At 37.9% G+C, this 25,803-nt stretch overlaps 1 protein-coding gene across 3 annotated transcripts in view; it reads right to left on the reverse strand.

Moving 5' to 3' along the window:
- The window catches only part of PXDNL (peroxidasin like), a 507,521-nt gene that overhangs the window by 24,099 nt on the left and 457,619 nt on the right, over positions 1 to 25,803 (reverse strand). For all 3 annotated transcript variants that reach the window (XM_065519201.1, XM_045398234.2, XM_045398235.2), the window contains 2 exons: positions 7,517 to 7,631; positions 3,050 to 3,179 (listed from right to left, as the gene is read on the reverse strand). In XM_065519201.1, coding sequence (XP_065375273.1) covers positions 3,050 to 3,179; positions 7,517 to 7,631 — 245 coding nt within the window. The remainder of the gene's footprint in view (positions 1 to 3,049; positions 3,180 to 7,516; positions 7,632 to 25,803) is intronic.

Raw genomic sequence — 25,803 nt, forward strand, 5'->3', positions numbered from 1 at the left:
ACCTGACAGTCACCCGGGAAATCTGCAGTTTATCATTGCTGTCTATCCTGGGTTCTTTATTTTTCTCAATCCCCTTTAGATGACCTGGGTTGATTTCTGGCTTCGGTCAATATTCCTTATTGCTGGTGTTATGTCATGTTTATTTATTGTTTAAATCCTATCAGTCAGGCATTTGCTACATGTCACTCAGTGTACATGAGGCACTGGGCACTGCTGCAACTTCTTTCCACCTCTAAAGCCTGGTCATAGCTTGAGTAAGTCACTGACCTCTATAAGAGATCACAGGACCTTCTAGTTCTCTCATGGAACCTTGCCCAGCCTGTCATACACCTTAGATTATGGAGAGATCTAGAACTAACTTTTCATGCTCCAACACAAAGAAACTGGTTATTTTTAAACACGGACTTTATACCAGGCTCTGAAGATACCCCTGTGAAATAGTCTCAACTATTAAGAAATTAACAATGGAATGAAAGAGACAGACGATTAAACAGGCAAAAACACTCCACCCTGATACATTTAGAGATAAGTACTAAGAATGCTACTAAACACCTAGAAGGGACAACTACTGCAGTCTTGGGATATGTTTAAAAACATACATCTCTGGGATGTTTTTAATCACTACTGCACACATCAGATACACAATTATCACCATCAATATGTAATGAAATTGAAATTGAACTGAAATGTTGCTTGTGGAATCTACCTGTGTCTATAAATCCATAAATTAAATTTATGAAAAAATAGTTTGTTGAGTGATATATGAGTTAATGTTTAAATTGTTCGGGCCCACCTTCTTTAGCCCAGTGCTGAGGACTCTTCTTTGCTCTTATAACTTCTCTTCTCTGACACACATTAACTCACTGGCATGAAACAGGGTTTGCAGACTCTGTGACGTCCAGAGTTCTCAGTCACCCCAACCATTTCATGCTATCTATCTTAAGGGTAACCTAGAAGCAATGCCTCATGGCTTTCAGATTTTTATAGGACTCAGATTGGGCCAAGCACGGTGGCTCATGCCTGTAATCCCAGCACTTTGGGAGGCTAACGCAAGTGGATCACCTGAAGTCAGGAGGTTGAGACCAGCCTGGCCAACATGGTGAAACACCATCTCTACTAAAAATACAAAATGAGCTGGGCATGGTGGTGGGTGCCTGTAGTCCCAGCTACTCGGGAGGCTGAGGCAGGAGAATCGCTTGAATCCGGGAGGCAGAAGTTGCAATGAGCTGGGATTTCACCACTGCACTCCAGCCTGGGCAACAGAGTGAGACTCCATCTAAAAAATAAAAGAACAAACAAACAAACAAAAGATGCAGATTGGATGGCCAGGCACAGTGGCTCATGCCTGTAATCCCAGCATTTTGGGAAGCCAAGGTGGGTAGATCACCTGAGGTCAGAAGTTCAAAACTAGCCTGGCCAACATGGCAAAACCCCATCTCTACTAAAAATACAAAAATTACCCGGTCACAGTAGTGGGCACCTGTAATTCCAGCTACTCAGGAGGCTAATACAGGAGAATCACTTGAACCTGGGAGGCAGAAGTAGGTTGCAGTGAGCCAAGATCATGCCATTGCACTCTAGCCTGGGCGACAGAGCGAGACTCCATCTCAAAAAACAAAAAAAGGAAAAAAAGATTCAGATTGGACAAGTGATTTCAATGGTCGGTATTTCTGGTCAAGTGAAGGCACTGATATGGACTGCAGCTGCAGGCAGCTTAGCCTCCCAGTGGGAGCCTCTCAGGGAAGCATACGCACCTGGTAATCACACCCCTTCACCTAGGACTAGACGTGCTCACATCCAAAAGAAGCAATCATATTTTAAGGGGCTTGTAGTTCACAAAGTCCTTCTGTTCTAGAATCTCTTTGGATCCTCACAATAGCCCTGAAGGTCAGATGAGGATACTTGTTCTGAATGATTAAATAAATTGACTGCGTCAGGCCAATAGTGAGGACAGAACTTCCTGATGGCAGACCCCGGGCTCAGTCCATCCCCCTACAGTGTTTTCTGCTTTCAAGGCTTTGATGCTATGAAGAAAAGCATATACCTCACAGTGACATTACTATCTAAGAAGCAGACAGCTTGGCATCATGCCTTAAAAGAAATCAGACGTATATTTTTGAATAAAAACATCTACATTGCTATTTCTAATACAAGTCTTTTCCTTCTTGTTGATTCATCCTTAAGTTTTAGGAAAAATGAAATAAGGCATGAGCCAGAACAACTGACAAAATAAGGAAAAGTAGAGCGGGTTGTGGGAATGTTGTTTTCCACAGCTTTGTCAGAAAAAGAAAGCCCGAGAAAACAGTAATTCCTAAGAAGCTTCTTTGACTCTACTCCAAGAAAAATTGATAAGAAAAATATACATCGTGCTGTTAACAATTATATCCATCTGTGCAGATGAAGCAGGCATCAAGTTCACAGTTATTCAGACAAGTGCTGGTGAGGCACTTGGAAGCAGCAAGCGGAGCTGGTGCTGACCAAATTCGTGCCAGTCAGAGCCCTGAGCATTAGGTAGAAAGGATAAGGCTCTCTGCCTCTTTGTAGTGTGAGTTTCCCCAAGCCCTCCTTCCCTGACTCAATTCTTATTACAATACTACTCCCTGCTGGCGCAGTGACTCACACCCATAATCCCAGTACTTTGGGAGGCCAAGATGGGCAAATCACTTGAGTCCAGGTGTTCAAGACCAGCCTGGCCAACATGGCCAAACCCCATTTCCACTAAAAATATAAAAATTAGCTGGGTGTTGTGATGGGCGCCTGTAATCCTAGCTACTCGGGAGGCTGAGGCACGAGAATCACTTGAACCCAAGAGATAGAGGCTCCAGTGAGCCAGGATTGTGCCACTGCATTCCAGCCGGGGCAACAGAACAAGACTGTGTCTTTAAAAAAGCAAAAGTAAAAGCAAGCAAAGAAAGCAATACAACTCCCTGTATAGGTTTTTATTATTCTGATACTGTGCTGTATTTGTGGAGAGTTACTGGACAGATCTTTTATGTTTAGTTGTTCCAATGCATACAATAAGGACATGTTATCTGAGGAGAAAATGAACCTGTTCTCTGAGTGCCGTGATGGTTTCCTGAATTTCCGCTGCAAACGTGCTGAAATCTTGGGAGAACTTTGTTTTTTCCAGAACCGTCACATTTCTTGCATCTTCACCCACATATATTTTATCTTGTTGCCTGTTTATAACAAGAAGCAAATAAAATGCTGAAAAATAAAATTGTGTGAGGATTTTAAAATACCATCCAATCTTCTTTGGTCATTTGGCAGGTACAAGGCATTGTGACTGGTGTTCTGTGTGATCTTAAAAGGAAAATGATATGAATGGGATTCAAAATTAAAATTAAATGGCAGATAAGATGATAATCCAGAGTGTCACATCTGGTTCATGTGATTTATCTAAAATGATAAGAAAGTATTTCTTATGACATAAAGGGAATGTCATGTTGTATTACATATATATTTGATATATTATTTCGATCTTAAAGTATGTCTTTTGCTAATGAATTCCTCATTTGACCTTAAACAGTGAAAAAGCAGTGACAAATTTAATATAACATGTTATCCAGTAGCCAGGTAGGAAAGTTGCTTTCTCTATTATAAATTCATGGCAAGAACTAAAATAAGATAAGGATACTATGAGTGATGAAAATCTAACATTTAACCTGATGCAAAATAGCTCAGTCTTGTTGATAATAAAAGGATATAAGGAAATCATGGGTTGAATTTAAGATAGGTTTCTTAGAGTTTACTGAAATTATCAAGAAACAGAAGCAAAAAACCAGTTTGGGAAATAGAAATGAAATTTCTTTCTATTTACAATTATGATGTATTGCTAAAAATATTTTTAGATAGATTTGATTTATTGGGTATGATATCTGTGTTTCAAGTTCTCAATTTTTTTCCAAATTTTGTAAAAAGTTATTCCTTGTGAAGAAACCATTATAACTTTCAAATTGTTCTGTTTTACTCTATTTGAAATGTGTCTTCCATTGTTTACTAAGAAAATGGCTTGCCAGAAACAGTACATTCTATGAGCCTATAAAACAAGTTATAAATCAGAGACATAGTATAGAGTTTACATCAATCAGGAAATTTTAAAAAGGGAAACACAGAAAAACAACAAAAGTTACCAACAGCAGTAGTTTAGGCACTGGATAACTCCATGTCCTCTGAGACACTGCGAGCTAGAGGCACCATGAATGAGTACTGACCACATGCTAGCTCCTATACAGTACTGTGTTAAAAGGTTTAAATGTACAAGTGTTGTTAGGGATAATACTGATGCAAATGGTTGGACATTTTACTTTCACAATGCTCTCTTCTGTAAATCTTCAATGTCTAATCAAAGGTTTTTAATCCTGAAAAAGCCTGAATGACTGTATGAAGATATAACCAACAGTCTATAGACCACATGTGGGCACACAAGGAAGTGGCTGATGTTGGTGAGCCCAGATGTTGTGGAGTAGGAGAGTATTCACAATTTAACAAGTATGTGTGGGTATGGGCCATGCATCAGGCATTCTGCTCAGGTAGATGGGTGCAGCATGTGAGGGTGCTGCCGTTAGGCTCCTCACATTCTTTCAAAAAGAACAGTTGGCAAAGAAGCAAGACATATAGCATCCGCACTAGGAAGACAATAAGAGGTATAACCTCTTATTTGTAGGCAACAATACTACATTTTAAGCTTTACTGATGTACAACTGATACACACAAAAACACACATATTTAATGTATACATTTTGATGAGTTTGGACATGTGCATATATACCTGTGATACTACAAAGTACTCAATATAAATATACTCACCACCTCCAAAAATTAACTTATTTTTTTTCATGTGTGCATGTGGTTTGTTTTGGTTTTTGTTTGTTCTTATGATGATATTTAATATGAGATCTATCTTCTCAAACTATTTGAAAGTGTACAGTACCATTTATTAACTATGGGTACTAGGTTGTACAGCGAATCTCTAGAACTTATTTGTCTTGCATAAGTAAAACTCTTTACTCATTGAGCAACAATTCTCCATTTCTTCTCCTCCTAGCCCCTGACCACCAGCATTCTATTCTCTGCCACTCTGAGTCCAACTCTTTTAGATACCTCATACAAATAGAATCATGCAATATCTTCCTTTTGTGACTGCCAAATTTCACTTAGCATAATGTCCTCTAGAACTACAATGACATAGCACCTCACACCTGTTAGGATGACTATTACCAAAAAACGAAAGATAACAAGCGTTAGTGAGGATTATACAATGTTGGTGGAAATGTGGGATGGTGTAGCCACTGTGGAAAACAGTATGGAGACTCCTCAAAAAGCAACATGGAACTACCATTTCATCTAGCAATCCCACTCCTGGGTATACAGCCAAAATAATTGAAATGAGGATATCAAAGAGATGTCCGCACTCCCATGTTACCTGCAACGTTATTCATAATTGGAACAATATAGAAACAATATAAGTGTCCATCAATGGACAGATGAACAATACTGTATTGTACACTGACAAATGCGTTAAGAGGTATGATCTCATGTTGTTCTTATCACAATAAAATAAAATTAATAAAGTAAAATAAAATATATAAAAAATAAAGTTTTACCCATAAAAAATAGTGTATGCTATTTAAGAAGACTTGCAAAATGCAGTAAAGTGTAAAAGAAAAGTCATCAGTACTCAATTAAATGGGGGAGGGATGACCTATATTCATAAGAATAAACGTTTAACATAATTATTTATATTTTTAGCTTGTTATTTCATTTACAAATAGGTTTTTTCCATAGTAAAGGTAGCACATGTTATTTTAGAAAAATATGTTAAAGCAGAAGTGCAGAACAACAACAACAACAAAAAACATTTAAATTAATCAGGAAAAATGATTCTTTTATCTCAAAAATTACTTCACATTGTTGATTTCTGATTAAAAAAAAACATTTAGAAATCTCTGAAAAGCACATAATACGAGGAAGAAAATCCCCGGTAGTCTCAAACAAACATGAATGCATAAATAAATAAGAAGGCAAAGCTTTCTACCTGGGAGCAGAGCAGTAATGAGTATGGGAAGCTGTATAAAGAGAATCCCATGTCAGGTCCACGTAGTTAGTGCCTGCTCTGCGCAGGCAGGAGTTGAAGTGCTAGCGTGCACTTTGTGTCATTTAACTGCCCAGTTCTATAAGACACTTTAACTAGCCTGTGTTTCCGGTGAGAATACTGCAGCTTAGAAAGTTCTTAACATGTCCACAGTATACAGAGCTGTTAAACTGCACAGCTGGGATGCAGATTAGGATTCAAAAAAAAGGGCCTTGCTCTTAACCAGTACATAGTCTATTTTCCATCCATAGAGAGTGGTGGGTAATTTAAAGAATGATCAGATTTACATTTTAGACAATTTGGAAGGATGGAAGAGAGGCAAGGAGCCCAGGTAGGAAGGTTTCTGCAAAAAATGAAACACAAAAACTTGTATCCTCAAGTTAAAACAATAATCTTGAAAAGTAGGTATTACATGCCCATTTTACAGCTGAGAAAACGGAGATTTGGAAATTTTATATAACATGCATAGTTATGAAGCGGTAGAAATAGGATTTGAATCCATGTGCCTGACTCTAAAGCCTTCACACTTCCTGTCCAACAACACTATCTCCTCTCCTCAATCTTAGAGTACAGGGCCCATATATTGTTCGAGTTTACAGCTGTAATTGAAGAAATGGATGCCAAAAATGGATTTTGAATTTGGCTGAATTATACCACTTAGGAGGCAGCTATGGACAACAAAAATAGGATATATGGTTCCTTGAAAGAATCTGCATGGCCTATGGAGCTGTGAATTGCAATGTTTATTTTGGTAACTTAATTTCACAAGTAGGTACTGACTCCTTATTCAATGAAAAGGAGTTACTGGACATATCTATGCACAAGGTAATGTTTCTGCTTTCAGAAGCTTCCAAGTCAACAGTAGGGAGAAACTTTTGAAAGCAACACTTTGTATCAAGCTAATATACAAGCTACATAAAAGAAGTCCTAAAGGATTTCAAAGGAATAAGATTGACATTTCTCAGTTTTCTAAGAATTCAAAAATATTCCATCCTGGTCACAAATCAAGTCTTGCTTGCCATGTACTATTCATGAATTCAAATCAACTTAACATGAATTAACTTAAATAGATACTATTACCTTTCTCACAAACAATATGCTATTTCACATTTTCAAAAAGAATCTGAAAAATATCAACCCATAATGTCATTTAAGGGGTCAAAACGAGCATCATGCAATGTAGTTTTCTGAACTTTATTGAGAAAATTCATTGTCAAATACGCTCTGGCTGGGCTACTGCAGAGTGAAATGGAACCCAAACACATTACAGAACTCATTCTGTGTTTGCTCCTTTTCATGTGGTTCATCTTATATGTAAATAAGTTAACTGTGGTCTCTATTAAAAAAGATTAAAAAAAAATTGTAGGTTTGAAGCAAATCTATAGTAAGTTGCCTAAAGAAATGAGATATTTCTATACATACCTACTTCTTAGATGACTTAACTCCATATCTTTCTCATCAGGATAGTTGTTTCGAGCTGAGCGTTTCTTTTGAGATTCTTGTGTCACTTCTCTGAACTGTCCTCTACTCCTACAGTCTGTGGAGAAAGAAGTAACCACAATAGCATCATGTGAGATGGGATGTCACGATCTCATCTAGATCATTTCTTTAATGGTCAGAGAGGGTAAGAGTGCCAAGAAGAAAGAGCAGAGAGCGAGAGTGAGAGAGACTCATTTAGTCCATTGCATTTTGCTGGGTGACCACAGTCTCAGATACTTGCTTTTGCATGTCACCGAATCTCTGTTTTGCAGCAGCAAGTGGGATGCAGAGCAGTCTGCAGAGCCTCTGGAGGAGCCCCAGGGAGAGTGATGTTGAATCTTAGTAAGGGCATGGATTGCACAGCGTCTTTTATCCACTAAGGACTTGGTACAATGAAGAAAGAAGCAGAAAAGTCCTGGGTGGAATGCTTGAAATTTGGCAACTCCTCAAAGTGTCTCAGGCACACCTGATACCCACTAGGGATTTGTTTTTTAAGATGCCTCCTGTTGCACGTCTGTACTGTGCCCTCAAAGTGGTTAAAATGGTAAGTTTTATGTTATGTGTTTTCATCACAATCAAAAAGATATGAGAATAACATGAAAAACTTGTTGCAAATAAATATGGAACTTTAAAAAGTGGTCTCTGATATAGTATGCATGTCCCCCTCAAACCTCCTGTTGAGATGTAAGCACCAGTGTTGGTGGAGCCTGGTGGGAGGTATCTGGATGTGGGAGTAGCTCCCTCATGTCTTTGTGCTGTTCTTGCCATAGTGAGTGAGTTCTCGGAGATCTGTTGTTTACAAGTGCGTGGGACCTCCCCCTACTCTCTTGCTCCCGATCACATCACGTGCCCTGCCTCCTGCTCCCCTTTGCCTTGGCCATGAGTGAAAGCTTCCTGAGGCCTCTCTAGAAGCTGAGCAGATACTGGCACCAGACTTTCAGTGTGGCCTATAGAACTGTGAGCCCATTCAACTGCTTTTATTTATAAATTACCCAGTCTTGGGTATTTTTTATAGCAATGCAAAAACTGCCTAATACACTCTCTGAAATTTCATATGAAAACAGATGGTCTGGAAACTAAGATATTAGAATGAAAATGAAAAAGAATGATATAGGAATCAACATTCCCAGATAGTAAAACTATTATACATGAAGTTCAAAAATAAAAATTCTTAATACTGATGGGAAAATGACTGAAGAAATAAAGCAGGATAACAACCCCAGAGCATCTTACCATGCAATCAAATTTAACACATTATATTAGGCAGCACAAATTGGAAAATAGAGAGAGAGTACTTTTGTTCTGGGCAACTAGCAAGTTATTCCTAAAAGAAGAGAAAGTGAAAACAACTTACATCTTCACCTTATCATACATAAATTAAATTCAAGAGGGATATGACATGAAAGATTATCAAGCAAACATGAATATGAAATGTAGGATGATTTTTAAAATGACACAACAAGCTGCAAATGCTATAACACTAAACAAAATAAGAGTAAAACTTATACATATGAACTCACTGATATTAAAACATACCAGAAATAAACTAAAATGGAAATATCCCAAAATGACAACAGTGACATGTCTAGAAAACTGGTTATGATTGTTACTTGTTTTCTTTTTTGATTTGTACTTCTACCTTTTGTTTTCTTTTGTCCTTGTTTTCAATTTAAAAAGTATTTATAAAATCCAAACACAGTTCACTGAAGAAAATCCAAGCCTTCTTATAAGGTTTATAAGTTAATTCTCATATTGTTGTATATTACCATAATTGGATAAAAAATTTCTGGAGGCCAAGTGCAGTGGCTCATGCCTCAGCCTCCCAAAGTGCTGGGATTATAGGCATGAGCCACCGCGCCTGACCTATTACTACTTTTATAATGATGAAGTCAAAACATTCTAGATAAAGCTGTACATTATACTAAGGGACCCACAGGTGCTTATTTTCCCCTACTGTTATGCTGTTACTTCAACTTAGTACTTTACTGATAATTAATAACCCATAAATATTCACAGTTCTGGGTAAAAAAAAAAATACATAGAAATTTTTAAGAAGAATACAACTAAAGAAAGTAAACTTCAATCACAAAATAAAACTCAGTCTTTCTATTTCTGAATAGCACACAGCTTTTGTCAATAAATATTTATGGAGTTCTTACTGAATTAAGGTATTAGGCTAGGCACTGTAGAGAAAATAAAAATGGATAAGCCATGGTTCCTGATTTTCAATAGGTTGCAAGTATTCTCCCCACTACAATGCAGCATCTCCAGCTAAGCCAAATATCTTTCTTTCCAATTCTCATATAAAAAGGAAAAATGTAGAGAAAAGGCTCTGCAGATAAACTCTCATCATCTATGGTCTTTCATTATTTTGTAGAAAGATAAAGCTTTAGAATTTATTTACTTTAAAGCACCAATAGATTGTTCAAGGTCGTATAAATAGAACCCCAAAGCAAGGAATCGTATATATAAAATCACAGGTATACAGAGATGAGTACACCTGAACAGAAACAACCCACAAGACTGCAGTGATGTGGCAGCTTTCTTGTAATGTGACAGCTAAAATGTTGTAGTTCTGACATCATTTCTTTTAATTCACTTCATTATTTATTCCTAGATACTGCCAAAGAAGCAGAGTGTCCTTGATTGCTGAATATTTGGCTGTTAAGTAAACAACATTACATTTAAATTCAATGTTAGTATAGTAGATGCTTTGATTTTATCCCTATGCATATTTATCTTATATAAATATATACATATGCATACATATATATCCATGTGTATGTGTATATATACCTACATGTGTTGAAGCTCTGTTCTTAGGCTTTACATGAGTTATTTATTTGAAACTTTACAATAACCCATACTCAATATTATCTTCCCTATTGTTAACCTGAGGAAATTAAGGCACAGAAAGATTATATTATCTCATACGAAGTCCTACAGCTTTTCAACCGAAGAGACAGGGTTTAAATCCAGATTATATTATCTTGTACAAAGTCCTACAGCTTTTCAACAGAAGAGACAGAGTTTAAACCCAGACAGTCAGACTCAAAAGTCATAATGCCACAGCACAGAACGATGAAAACAGAAGAAGGTTAACTCCTAGATTTCTGCTTATGCAACTTGCAAATAATAGGGTCATTATTTGTTAACTGAATGAATGGATGGAGGGAGGGTGGAAAGTAAAAGGAAATGACTTAAATTTAGCTCAGCTTAAATTTCTGGTCTATGTATGACATGGGGGCGATAGCAGATAGGGTTTTTGAAGACAGCAATAGATGTGGATGAAGATGCAGCCAGATAACTCGTGTTCAAGGGGCATAATGGTGTGTGTGTGTGTGTGTGTGTGTGTGTGTGTGTGTGTGTGTGTGTGAATCTTCCCATTCAGGGCAGCCTTGGTTGCCCCCACCCCAACCCTGCTCTTGCCTTTGCTTTGTGAATGGTGACCTAGATTCTTAGTGAATGAAACAAGGTCCTTCCCTATGTAGCACCTTCTTGCCTCTGCAGTCTCATTTCTCCCTAATGCACAATCCACAGCCAGTTATCCTGCTCCAACTTCATTTGGTCTCACTTGACTGACAAATGCCATAGATGTCATGTCAGCCTTCTCCAGGAAGCCTTTCTCAACTGCCAAGAGCAAGTTGGATGTAAACTCATTGTACTCTCTCAACACTCTCTGGATACAATGGGTCTCACTCCTCTCATTCTCTGAGAAGAGCAGAAGAGAAGGGCCTTGTCCTACCTACCGGTTAATCCTCAGCACCTGCTTGTGGCATGTGCCCAGTAAATGCTTTAATAAAATTAGAAAATTCTCAAGACAACAGGTTGCTTTAGGAATGTGTCTGAATATTGCAGTTTATTGGAGTGGATTGACAGTCCATGGTGAATAAACAAGGTCAAGTTTGGGAGACTGAGCTATAGTAGCTCAGGCAATCATGTGTCTTTCCATGAACTGATCAAAACTATGCAACTGTGGAACACTAGTATCCCAATGCTGCACTCCATAGATTAAAAATACGTCAAAATTGATTTTTTAAATTGGCAAAAATATATCTGATTTTCATTTTCAACACTTTCAGCACCTCTTATTTGCTTGCAAAAAGGGAACAAGTACAAATAACTGAGAGCAAATTTACAAAACTGACAATAAATTTGCGGGACGCTTTGAGAATGAGTGCATTCATATTGCATATGAAACATCTCCGTTGTCTGGGGTATATGCCCTGGTTCTTTATCTCATACCGAGAAAAAATTCAGGAAACGGACACACACGAGGAGTAGGTTTAGAGGAATAAAGTTTAATAGACCTAAAAGAAGAGAAAGAGAAAAAGCTTCCTCATTCTGGGAAAGCTGTTCGCCCAAGAGAGGGTCTCTGGTTTGGGACCTAATGCAATCAATTTTGTACATAGGCTTGAGGAGGCAGTGATTGATTTACATAGGGTCCAGGGGATTGGTCTGATCAGGTATGTCATTTACATAGCCTAGGAAAAGACTAGTCCTCCCACCCTAGGAAAAGACCAGCCCTCCCACCCTAGTCTTTTATTATGCAAATGCAACTTCTTCTTCTTTTTTGAGAGGGAGTTTCACTCTTGTCGCCCAGGCTACAGTGCAATGGTGCAATCTCAGCTAACTGCAACCTCCGCCTCCCGGGTTCAAGTGATTCTCCTGCCCCAGCCTCCAGCATAGCTGGAATTACAGGTGTGCACTACCCAGCTAATTTTTGTATTATTAGTAGAGACAGGGTTTCACTATGTTGACCAAGCTGGTCTCGAACTCAGCTGATCCGCCCACCTCGGCCTCCCAAAATGCTGGGATTACATGCGTGAGCCACCGCACCCGGTCGCAAATGCAGCTTCTACCTGGCGGCCACCATGACACCCGCACATGTGGTGACAAGAAAAAGGGAGCAGGAACCGCCATGTTGGATGGACTTGGCTCTTAGCAGCATGTATTTACATACGCATATCTATGCTTGCAGCCTGACCTTTAAGACTGCTTTTTGTTAGAGAAGAAATGATTTGGGGCTGCTTTTTATTAAAGGAAAATTCCACGGAGAACTTTTACCCTCGCTAACTTCCCAAAATAATTTCTTAATAATTCATATATTAATAGCAAAATGGCTTCTAATTCTCATAAAATAACTGAGTATATTAATACATCATATCCTTAGATGATGTTTCACCTCAATTAGAATCAATACTGAACTGAACTATTCCCACAATTGTTTTGAAGTGAGAGGGTTCCAGTAGCAACCCATTAATATTTCTTCATACTCTTACTGGTATTTCACTTTCTTATTACAACTGTTTTAGGAATCTATCACAGTGTAACAGGTTACTACAAACGCAATGGCTTAAAATGATACAAACGCATTTTTATGGATTGCTGCGTATTCCCTCAAAATTCGTATGTTGAAATTCTGGCAAACCACGAAAAGTAGGGGGAGGGGCATGGAATGCATTCTCCCACACAGCCTCAGTTGCAACCAGCCCTGCCACCACTTGATCTTAGACTTTCTGCCTCTGGAATGGGGAGACACGTTTTGCTGTCCCGTTTGTGATGCTTTGTTACAGAATCCCAAGCAAACTACCACACGCAGCACATCACACCTTCCGTGGCCAGAATTCAGGAGTCCAGGCACAGATTAGCAGGTCCTTTGCTCAGTCTCATGAGGCTCCAATCAAGAGGTTAGTGGGGCTACATTCTCATCTCATCTGAGGCAGAATCTGTGTTGGCAGAACTCACTTCCTCGTGGTTGTGTTACTGAAGGCCACCTGGAGGCCACCCACAGTTCCCTTCCATGAGGCCCTCTCCATAAGAAATAAAAATCAGAAAATGTTATCTCCACAACATAGTGGTTTGCTTTCTCACAATCAGCAGGGGAATCTTTCTCCCTCTGTCTACTAAGACAGAGTCTAATATGAGGTAGCTTCATCGTAGGAGGGACACCTCATCACCTTTGCTGTATTCTACTGGTTAGAAGCAGGTCACAGGTTCTGCTCTCACTAAAGAAAAGGGATGACATGAGGGTGTGACTCCTCAGGGTTACCTTAGTGTGTGGTCATCTCAACAACTATCTACTGCACACCGCACTCAACTTGCTCTCATGAATCAGGGAGATAGTTATCACCATTAAAAAATTCACTGTAGTATGGAAATCTTGTAAAAAGCTAAAAATAGAACTACCTTTTGATCCAGCAATCGCACTACTGGGTATTTACCCAAAGGAAAAGAAATCATTATTTCAAAAAGGCACCTGCACTCATATGTTTATCACAGCTCTACTCAAAAGAAGAAAAATATGAGATCAACCTAAAAGTCCATCAATGGATTAAAAAAGGTGGTATATATTCACCATGGATGATATGGTTTGGCTCTGTGTTCCCATTCAAATCTCATCTCGAATTGTTAAGTCGCACATGTCCAGGGAGGCACCTGATGGGAGGTGATTGGACCATGGGGGCGGTTCCCCCATGCTGTTCTCATGATACTGAGGGGGTTCTCATGAGATCTGATGGTTTAAAAGTGAGACACTTCCCCTTCACTCTCCCTTTCTCCTGCCACCTTCTGAAGAATGTGCCTTCTTCTCCTTTGCCTTCCACCATGATAGTGAGTTTCCTGAGGTCTCCCCAGCCATGTGGAACTGTCAGTCAAAAATCCTCATTTATTTGTAAATTACCCAATCTCAGGTAGTACATCTATAACAGTGTGAAAATGGACTAATACAATGGACTAATACTCAGTCATAAAAAGAGTGAAATCATGTCTTTTGCAGCAACGTGGAGGGAACTGGAGGCCATTATCCTAAGTGAAATAACTCAGAAACATAAAAGCAAGTAGCTCATGTTCTCACTTATGAGTGGGAGCTAACAATGGGTACACATGGATGGACAGAGTGGAATAACATGCTGGAGACTCTGAAAGGTAGGAGAGTAGGAGGGGAGTGAGGGCTGAAGATTGCCTATTGAGTACAATGGTACAAAGAAGTATACAATTAAAAAGCATTCCTATATCTCAGGACTCTAAGAAAGAAAATGGTGACAAACTTCTTCTAATTTTCAATTTCGTTTTTCTCTCTTTATCATTATTGGAAAAAATGTTATTATTGTGTTATTGTGTATGTTACTATGTACTATATATATTATACCTATATAATACATATTAGATATTAGATGAATATATAATTTCTTATAGTTATTACTTCTGCCTCTTTTATTTTTTAAGCCAGCTATTAGATTTATTCATCACTTCCGCTTATATCTTCATTCAGGCTTTCTCAGAACATTCATATTTATTTAGCTGTCTTTTCTCTACCATCTTTAGCTGTGTGTTTTGTTAATTTATTTTTATTATTTCATTTTTAATAAAACTACAAGTTTGTTTCTGTATTTACCTCTGTTACCCATAAATTTTGATAATAATGATGTCATTAGTATTTTTAGATATTCAACTTAAATTTTGTTGCCTTATTGATAAAATATTTATTTGGTCTAATGACTAAAAAAATTCTAAGTAGCTATTTTCTTTTAAACTTGATTATTTTAGATTAGTTGCATTGTGGTAAAAGATAATGAAGTTTGCTTTTGGGAAATTTAGTGTTTCTAGTGACCTAGCATATAATCAATATTTGAAAATCCTTATGAATATTTGAAGATAAAGTTAATTTTAGCTTATAGGGACAAAGTTAAATACATCTTTCACAAATTGATCTCATTAATAATATTCAAACACAATTCTATTAAGCTGTGCTGAATGGATGCTAAGCTATTTCAAAATTGAGATTGAGAAAAACTTCTTTTTTCAGTTAATGCTTTTCTTACATTCAACTGTGTATTGTTATTGCCACTCCCGTTTCTGTGTGCCTGACTTAACTTTGATGTATGCTTTTATATTTGACCATGTTCAATATTTTACTTATGTATGGCCCTTGTTAATGGTATACAGTTAAAATCTGCTTTTTAGATACATAAAGCAGTCTTCGACTTCCAGCAATTCTCTTAAGGCACTGAAACTTCAGGCACATTTGGGTCTTATGAAGATTTTAAGATTTTTGTTCTTCAATGTTTCCTTTAGACTGCACATTGTTGGTTTTCCCTAGTGATTTGCAGAGCATATATCCTGTTTACCAAATATTTTGCATTTTATGGGAACATATTTGAAACTAAATTTCATTAATTATCAATGTCATACTTTAACAATATTAGTAATTACAAATGTAATGAGGATTTCCAAATTTTCTAATTTTTATCATTTATCATCATGCTTATGCTAAGTCAATTTTATCAGTAGAATTTTGATTTCCTTGATTATGGCACAAACAAATGGACAATTACAAAATTTGCTAAAATAAGTAGATTGGTAACAAGGACTTGTGAATGTTGTTTAATTGCACCTGCAATGCCTAAAGTATTATGCGAACACTCTTGATCCTATTGATTAGCTGATATGAAAAATTAGCTTAAATTGATGTTAAAATGTCAAGATTCTTGCATTTGTAATTGATTAGCATAAGATTCTACAAAGGAAGGTCATCAGCTACAAGACAGTTCTCATATTTACTAAAACGCACATTTCTAATGGGAAAATACTAAGAGGAACATATCTGATGGAAAAATACCGAGAGGCCCTACTTATCTGATGATAAAATAAACTTCTAGTATTAAGAAACCATTTTCTTAAGCAACTTGGTGAAGCCCTGCTAATGAATTGCCTAATCCTGGTACAGAAAGATTTTTCTTTCTTCTATGATATAATAGATTGTAAATAAATGCAAAATGCTGTATTTGGAAGATAACTTATTCTTAGAACTTATGAGAGGGTTATTTTCAAGGGAATGCTTTGTACTCTATGTAAAGTCAACATCATCAGTAGAGTTTGATTAATATTATATATCACTGAACACTCATCCTGTTTTGTATCATTTCAGGGCTACTTATTTGCCCCATTTCCAATTGTAGTGTTCTCACCTTGATTTCCACAAGTTTTGCATGTAAGATATTAGGTACTAACAGACCCAAGAAGAGTGGGAGATGTCCTTATGGTGTTCTATTAAAAATAGCGAAAACTTTCAAAGACAAACCTGAGATCACTGTTGCAATGTAATTGCTTCATTAAAGCTTTATAGGAGTTGTTGAAATCTTACTTCTTTAGTAATACTTAGAAGGCATTGTATAGGTTCAGCATGAAACAGCCACAGAGCATCATGAAATATGATGGTAATAAAATTAGTCTCTTATGAAAGAAATTAAAGTTTAATTAGTTTACAAACATAAGCACAATTTATTTGAAAGAAAGTCATGAGCAAACCTAAATATATTTACATTTGTACATAAAACATACTGTATTTACAATTACTTGATGCTTTAAAGACAGAAGTTAATGTGAAGTATGAAGCTGGAAATTACAAGACCAGATGGTTCAATAAATCCCAGTAGAAAATATACATCTGTTGACTCTTTGTGAAATTGTTTTACTTGAAGGAAGTTTTATTTGAGTGGCATGAAATCTTAGTACATCACTTATCTTGTCTTAGGAAATATCCCACCCGCCTTAGATGTAAGTTTTTAATTTCTAAAATAAATGAGGGTAAATCATTTTCTGTTCCAGGTTGAAGAGAATGCTTTCTATTTTGTGCAAAGTCAGTTTTATCAGTAGAGTTTTGACTGATTTATGACACAAACAAATGTGTCAATTGCAGAGTTTGCTGAAATTAGTAGATTGGTAATAAGAACTTGAGAATATTATTTAATTGCATCTCTAATGCCTACAGTATTATGCAAAGACTCTTGATCTATTGATTAGCTGATACTGAAAATTAGTTTAATTCGATGTTAAAATATCAAGATTGTTGCATTTTCAATTTTTTAGCACAGGATTCTAAAAAAGAAGGCCACCCAGCTAAAGAAGAGTTCCTGTGTTTACTACTGGCGAAAGAGATTTGGAGAAAATCATAGAAGGTATAACAAAAGGAAAACTAGCGATGAGGTGACTTGGTGGAGTGCGGAAAACAAATGGACTTGGCAATGGGGAGTCTGAGCTCTATCCCTAGGTCTGCTAATAAATAACTGAGGGCAAATTACTTAAACCTTTCCAACTTTTGCTTCCTAATCTTAAGATGAAGTGTTGGGTTTTTAATTTTGTTTCTTAGTCAAATAATCTCTTAGGTCACCTCCAGCTTCAAAAATCTATAACTGGCTGGGCGCGGTGGCCCACGCCTGTAATCCCAGCACTTTGAGAGGCCGAGGTGGCGAATCATCTGAGGACAGGAGTTTGAGAACAGCTTGGCCAACATAGTGAAACCCTGTCTCTACTAAAAATACAAAAATTAACTGGGTGTGGTGGTGGGTGCCTGTAATCCCAGCTACTCAGGAGGCTGAGGCAGGAGAATCACTTGAACCTGGGAGGCGGAGGTTACAGTGAGCCGAGACTGCCATTGCGCTCCAGCCTGGGTGATAAGAGTGAAACTCTATCTCAAAAAAAGAATTAAAAAAAAAAAAAAGAAAATCTGTACCTAAGATAGCTAAGGAAAGAAAAGAACCTAGGAATATAATGTGAAACGTTCTATAGAGTATGTTAAGTGATATAAAATATTAAATCTCAAAGAAAATATGAAAATTTTTGCTTTATCTTTTATGCTGGTAAAATAAGATTCTTGGCTTTATCATTATATTCATTCATTTATCAATCTTGGTTAGTGTGATCTTTTGATAACTACGAATTTAGCATTTGTCTTATGAGGTTTCCCTTTTCCTTAAAAGCAAATCAAATCAAAAAACATTTTGAACACTTGCTGCTTATAACTTCACCAGCTATGGATCTGTAGGAGCTCTCTTGGTTCCTCATCTTTTCTTAATATTTTCAGTGGGCACTTACTGTTTCTTAGGCCTTACCTACAGCACTGAATTACTATGTTTCTGCTGGGTAAAAGAACAATAACTCCAATGAAGCAGCTGATTCATCTGATAATTATCACCCAAACCACCCTACTGTTTATATAAGCTCTGAGTCAACTTGTAAGTTGTTTTGCCATAATTTGGACACTGTCAGTGGAATAGCATTTTCTCATGTACCTAGAAAAATAAAAAGCCCTCCTCATGGACAACAAGCAACATAATCTTTCGCCAGAATATCCCATTATTTGAATCAGAATATAGTCTCATTATCCTTACCAGTATTAATCCTTCCAGAGTGCTGTATTAATGAGCTAAGTTGTAAGTATACTGGTTTTCTCCTACATATCTTGTACCAAAGACATCCATTCACCTGAGGCAAGAGTATACACAGAAGCAGCACAGAATTCCTGGCTTGCCTCTGCCATGTTTCTACATTCTCTGGTACCACTGATAGCAGTTCCTGTGCAAACACAGCATTCCCGGAATGACTTCCAGTAAAATGCTGGGTGGCCAAAGATAAATGATTCTACAGAGAATATCAAGAAGTGGTCCCTAAAGGAGGTCATCTGAGCGGATAGTATCTGATGTGGCTTCTTCGGATGCATTTGCACATATTTTTTCACACATACTTAGATGCAACTTGCTCATATTGACAAAACCGGAGTCAGTATACACACACAATGGAGAGTATAAATCTATGTGTCAAAATAACATGGGCAGAGAAATTAACCCACAAGGTAAAAGCAAAAAGTTGGCAACCCCAGAGTGGAACAAATAGGATGCCTAGGGAAGAAAAAATCCCTGACTTTTTTGGAGATTAACCACATGATTTTTATTTTTTCCTCATGGAGGGCTTGTAGGTTTATTTTTGAGTAGGAAAGAAATATGTCAGATTGGACATTTCTGTCAATATCCACAACATACCTTTAAAGCTATGCTTACTTCTGGGGATCACACTTTAATAAAGACCTTAATGAACTATAATGTTCTGAAAGAAAAACAGATTAGCAAAATCAGATTAATGAAGCAACTCTAAATCATGCAGCATGAAGAAACTAGGGAGTTTACGGTGAATGGTGTCTGTTTAGTGCAAGAGAAAAAAGTCATTATAGAAAAGAAAGTCATCTTCAAAGGAAAAACGTAATGTAAGGAGAATTAGAATTATCCCACGTTTCTCCACAAGGTGAAAATGACCAAATGGAAACCTGTTATGATAAGTTTCATCTTAGTATAAGATTAAAAATGAAACCTAATGAATTATTTTTAAATGAAATAGATTGCTCAGACGATGTGGGCTCAGAGCCCATGGGATTTCATCTTCTCTCTTCCCAGGCTAAAAGACAGGAGGGGGCCAGATGAAACAGTAAACAGGTAGTACCAGTTTTGCTTTTCACTTACGATAATCCTGAGGATCCTTCTAAGAGCTTTTTCGTCTTCAAAGAAATCAGTATTTTAGAACTGAATTCTAGGTCGCCCCTTAGCTTCAGATCAAAACTGGTTTACTCAGACCTTGTGTCGGTACATTCCTAGCTCCCACAATAGTGTGAAAAAAATGATTAAACAGGATCTTCTGTGACCTTGAACAACCAGATATGCTGGATAATGCTGTCAGACAGGAAAGCTCACATGCCTGTGCTCTCCCCAAAGAGCTCAGGCCTTGGTCAGCATGCACCTCAACCAAAGACAAGAGGAAGAGTCTCCCTTGGCCCTTACATGAGGTCCCCATCACAGGATGCTCATTGCAGCATGCAGACCCTGAGCTCACAACGATTTGGGAGCATGGTGCTCTGAAGATGAGCACCCCAAAGATGGGTCTTCTTCCCCTCCCCCACAACCCAAGGGGACAGGCCTCCCCTGGGCAAGTGGCATAGGGACATAGAGGCCACAGTGTGCTTGAGAGGAGAGGGAAGCCCTGGGGAAGAATGCAGCACACAATTCTCCTGAAGGCCACAGCCCTGGGGGAGCCACGCCCAGCTCTCCCCAACTGAGAACTCAGAGCAGCTCACCTCTGAAAGGACTTCATGTTCAGATTTCTGGGGTTGCTCCGAGAGCTTCTGCCCTCAGAGCATGCAGCGTGTCTCCACTTCTCAGAGGGCCAAGAATGAACTGAATAAATGGGTTGTCTTCCTGCTCTAGCCTAGGGGAGGCTGATGTCATAGCCCAGCCCAATGAACCTGTCTCCTTCTGCTAGGTTTCTGCCATGGAGATAACCTTGACAACTGGAGCCAAGATAAAAAAGTCACTGTCCATGAAAGGGTCCTGAACAGTCATCAGAGAGAGGAGCCACTTTCTCAGTGAAAACATGACCCAAGGGACGGAGATGACAAAAGAACATCTGTTTAAAATAGTAACAATAATAAATATTAATAATACAAGCAGTTAGGCATTTCTGATGCTGCAAATGATGCCCTAAAACTTAAACAGATGATGTTGGAACTAACAAGTTAAATAGATAAATTTAAAAGGAGGTTGATCTCTGTTGAGACTGATTGGTGAATTTGATATAAGTGATCATGTGCAAAAAATATGTCAGAGCATTTAGCAAAAATATAAAAGAGAGTAATATGAAGGAAAAGAAAAGAGACTTGGAGGGTAGACCTAACGCTCAAATAAAGAATGTTTCAGAAGGAAAAAAACTATTTGGAGGATACATAGAGATATACAGTAATTAAGGAAATATATGCTTGTTGAAGAAATATGCAAATCTGTGAATTGAAATTGTTCCCTAAGTTTGACACTGGATTGATAAGGAAAGTTACATCTAAGCATATTCTGCTCTAATTCTGAACAAAAGATCTTACAGAATCCCATTAAAAAAGAATTAGAGACACCTATTTAAGCAAGGGAAAAAATCCAGACTGGCACCTATCGCACCTATCCTTCCAATTGCAATATAAGAAGCTAGAAATCAGGGAAGGAACACTGGCAAAGAGTAGAAAAGATCACAGTCCAGGAATCCTGTGCAAGTAAGATGTTCTTCACTGTTCAGCAGGAAAAAGATACTTGAGCATAAAATATTATTTGCAGAATACTTTACACAAGTACTCAATTTGAAAGCTTTACTTGATAGACCACTTTAGGAAAAGAGAAAAGAAAAAAAAAAAAGCAATGAGTAGTAAAGGCAAGCATTTTCCACCTATATATGCACACACCTATACATGTGTACACTTACTCTTGTGTAACCTGAACATGTATATATCTATACATGCATGTACACAACCATTCATGTATATACTTTTGTGTACACATATAAACATACCCATACATGTTTACAAATATACATGTGCCCACTAATACATGTACACACATCTACATATACACACTCATACATGCTTATACATATAATACCTATTCATGCATATGACTATACATGTACATATGCATACTTAAATATGTATATATCATACATACACATAGCTATACATGCCTATACTATATATACATCTACATGTACATGCTTATGCATACACATGTATATATGTACACAACTACACATGCACACACCCATATGTATACACACTCATGCATGCACACACCTATCCATGTACAGTTATATACACACATACATACACATGTTGTTAAATTAAGTTTAGCCCAAAGCTACCTCCTTACATATTTTAAGTTCAGCCTAAAGGTTTTTCCAGACATAGTGAACTGTAACCTAACTGGATGTGTAAACAGACTGTAGTTTACACTTGTGTCAATCACTAAGTTTTGGCCAATCAAAGGCAGCCAACTGTTCTAATTGTGTTCAATAATGCAAACGCTGGTCTGGAACCAATCTGGCTGTTTCTGTACCTCACTTCTGTTTTCTGTACATCAGTTCTCTTTTTCTGTCCATAAATCTTCCACCACATGACTGTGCTGGAGTCTCTGAGCCTACTCTGGCTCAGGAGTCTTCCTAATTAACAGATGGTGTCAGAAGTGGGACCTGAAGTAGCACTTCCCCTGATGCCCAGGAGCAACAAGTGACCAAGTGAGGTCCCTGCCAGGCCCACTGTGGTCACTGCTCTCTCACAACAGCTGGGGATCCTGGTAAATTCTCTCTCAGATTCCAAAGCTCCACAGATTTGTTTTTACCTCTCTGAGTTTGTTTGAGCAAATTTTTTATCTGAACTGCGTTCAGAAAACACAACAGAAACTGGACTGATGCAGAATCACATTGAATCTGATATTAACTTGCTTGGATCCGGTAGAGGCCTCTTATGTCTGACAGAAACTGATAGTAAATGGAAATATTGCAGGAGGTGTAAATTTCAGCTTTTGGAAATTCACAAGGATTTTTGTGTTCTACCGCTTCCTAGCACTTTTATTTTTTTGTGTGCTTAGGTAGGAAAAAAAATCATTGACTAAGTTGATTAAGGAGATCTGATAGCCAAAGCCAAGATGTAAGCTAAAAAGGAGATCCTTAGTTTCTAAAGAACTGAATAATCCACCTTCCAGCTATGCCTACATTTGCATATATAAATATCAACTCTGGAAGCAGCAAACACTTATAGAAGTGGTAAAATATAACTAAAGGTAATTTAAAATTAGAATGGAATGTTCCAAATGAATAACACCACACTTTAAGCAGTGAATCTGAAAATGAGAATTCCTAGCCAGGTGCGGTGGCTCACGCCTGTAATCTCAGCACTTTGGGAGGCCAACGCAGGTGGATCACTTAAGGTCAGGAGTTTGAGACCAGCCTGGCCAACATGGTGAAACCCCCATCTCTGCTAAAAATACTAAAATTAGACAGGCGTGACAGTGGGCACCTGTAGTCCCAGCTACTTGGGAGGCTGAGATAGGAGAATTACTTGAACCCCAGGATCTTGCCACTGCACTCCAGCCTGGGCAACACAGTGAGATTCCATCTCAAAAAAAAAAAAAAAAGAAAAGAAAAAGAAAAGGAGAATTCTTGAATTAGTCTCATTTAGGGATGCCTATTGATAGGCAGAAGCTTCTAAAAAGATTTTATTATTTTTACTTTCTTTAAAAGACGTTTTATACATGGAAAATAAAAAGTTTAAGTGACTAATTGAAAAGAAAATATCTGTTAACCTTTTGGTTTAGTTATTATTCTTCCCCAAAGGCAAAAAGAAAGGTATCCCAAAGTGTTTACAAAAGATAAGACCTTCGGTAAAGTAGACTGTCTTCTTTCTCACAGCAATCCATGCTGAATCCAGTCATGGAAAATGCTTTCTTTGCCCTATTCCTTAATGGACTCCATGCTGAACTCAGTAATTTTAGCTAAGAAATAGTAGCTAAGTTAAAAAGAACACCCATGGAACTAAAATATGCCTTTCTGAAATTTAATTGGCTATCTTTAAACCTTTTTGTAAAAGAAATCTACATTTATAAAGGAAATTTGCATTTTTAAGGATATCTGCCTGTGTACATTAGAAACTCTTGCCATTGTTTTCAATTTACATGACAAGTCAAACATTTTTTAAAGTGCTTTACATATTATCTTGTCTTAACTGAACTTTTACTTTTACTGTTTTTTCCTTGGTTTGAGCTGATGATACAATATTTAGGCCTAAAGTCTTAGCTCTGTGCTGTCGAAATACAGATTTTCTTGTTTGGCCTGGGAGTTGGCCCTTTAGAAGTACAGATTTGGGGTTGCCTGGCTGGAGGTTGCTTAGGGCAACGAAGCATGTGATTGAAAGAGGGATAGTCTAAAGAGAGAAAGTAAAAATTATTTATAAGCTAGCTTTATGAAAGCCAGAAGATCTGTTTCTGTCTGTGTTCATATGTCTACTATATATGTTAAGTGTATGTGATAAGATTTGGTAAATAAAACTGTTTTTAAATTGTTGGCAAAATACGATTGGTTTCAAAATTGTCAGTTAAATATAAGTAGGTACTTGTTTGATTTGACTGTGAGCTTATGGTTTGGTTTTGAGAGTCTGGATTCGGTGCTCTGGACAGATGGCCATGGTGAGGTCTGGGGATAAATTCTCAGTTCCTAGAACAGCACCTACAAGCCAGGATCAAGCCCAACATGGCCCCTTCTTCCCTGGCCCAGTTTTGCCTCCTGGCTTCTCTGGAAGGGGTTGTATCCTCCAGTCATCCTCCTCACAGCTGTTTTCTGTCCTGACTTCTGCATCAGGCATGGAAATTCAGGACTTAGACAGGCACTGCCCTTCATAGTCCTCCTGGGTGACACGTGGCTAAATGGCATATGGGGGAAGACATTAGGGAAGGTACCTGGGGGAAGACATTAGCGAAGGTACTGTAGCAGGACAAGTCACAGACAAAATCCCTCAGACACCAAGTTAAAGAAGGAAGGGCTTTATTCGGCTGGGAGCTTTAGCAAGACTCACGTCTCGGAAACAGAGCTCTCCGAATGAGCAATTCCTGTCCCTCTTAAGGGCTTACAACTCTAGGGGTCCACATGAGAGGTTGTGATTAATTGAGCAAGCAGGGAGTATGTGACTGGTGGCTGCATGCACCAGTAATTAGAATGGAACAGGAAAGGGATTTTCACAGTGCTTTTCCATACAATGTCTGTAATTCATAGATAACATAGCCAATTAGGTCAGGGGTCGATCTTTAACTACCAGGCCCAGGGTGTTGCGCCAGGCTGTCTACCTGTGGATTTCATTTCTGCCTTTTAGTTTTTGCTTCTTCTTTCTATGGAGGCAGAAATTGGGCAGAAGATAATATGAGGGGTGGTCTCCTCCTTTAGTACCTGGGGGAAGACATTTTCAGTGCATGTTTTCTGATTGTATGAAAGCTTTCCCATGCACAAGGGCTGAGGTTATAACAGTAGCTAAAAGACTATTCCTGGAGAAATAGCCAGAGATAGAATACTTATTTCACTGGACAACTTATAAAACAGTTAAGCAAGGTATTATAGATACTATAGTACTGGGCAAAGCTAACTGAATTGACTGAATTGTTTTGGTCAAATATATTGTAGATTAATGACAATCAGTCCCACTTCTGGTGTAAAACGTAAGTTGACACCTTTATTATATCATTGAAAGGCCTCTCCCCCTAATAATACAGTCTCATACACCTTCCACTAATACACTCTGACATAACTAAATGCAGCAAAGCCTTGATGCACTATGTCAAGGTGTATTTTCACAAGGTAAAGAAAGCTTTATATGGTGATCTTACTGAGGACAATCAACCCCTTCACAACCTAGAACCTGAAGACTGAATCTTCTGAGAACAACATCAGCATTGGCCTTTGCCATCACATTGTAACAAAACTTTGAGACCTTAAACCTTGGGTTCATGACCTCACAATTCAGAAGGTCCCCTCCACACTCTTCCAAATGTATTCCCACTGGAAACTTTAAGGTAAAGCTAACCAGGAAAAGTTCTCCCCAGAAGAAGATG

Source organism: Macaca fascicularis, chromosome 8, assembly GCF_037993035.2.
Source record: "Macaca fascicularis isolate 582-1 chromosome 8, T2T-MFA8v1.1".
Taxonomy (NCBI): Eukaryota; Metazoa; Chordata; class Mammalia; order Primates; family Cercopithecidae; genus Macaca; species Macaca fascicularis.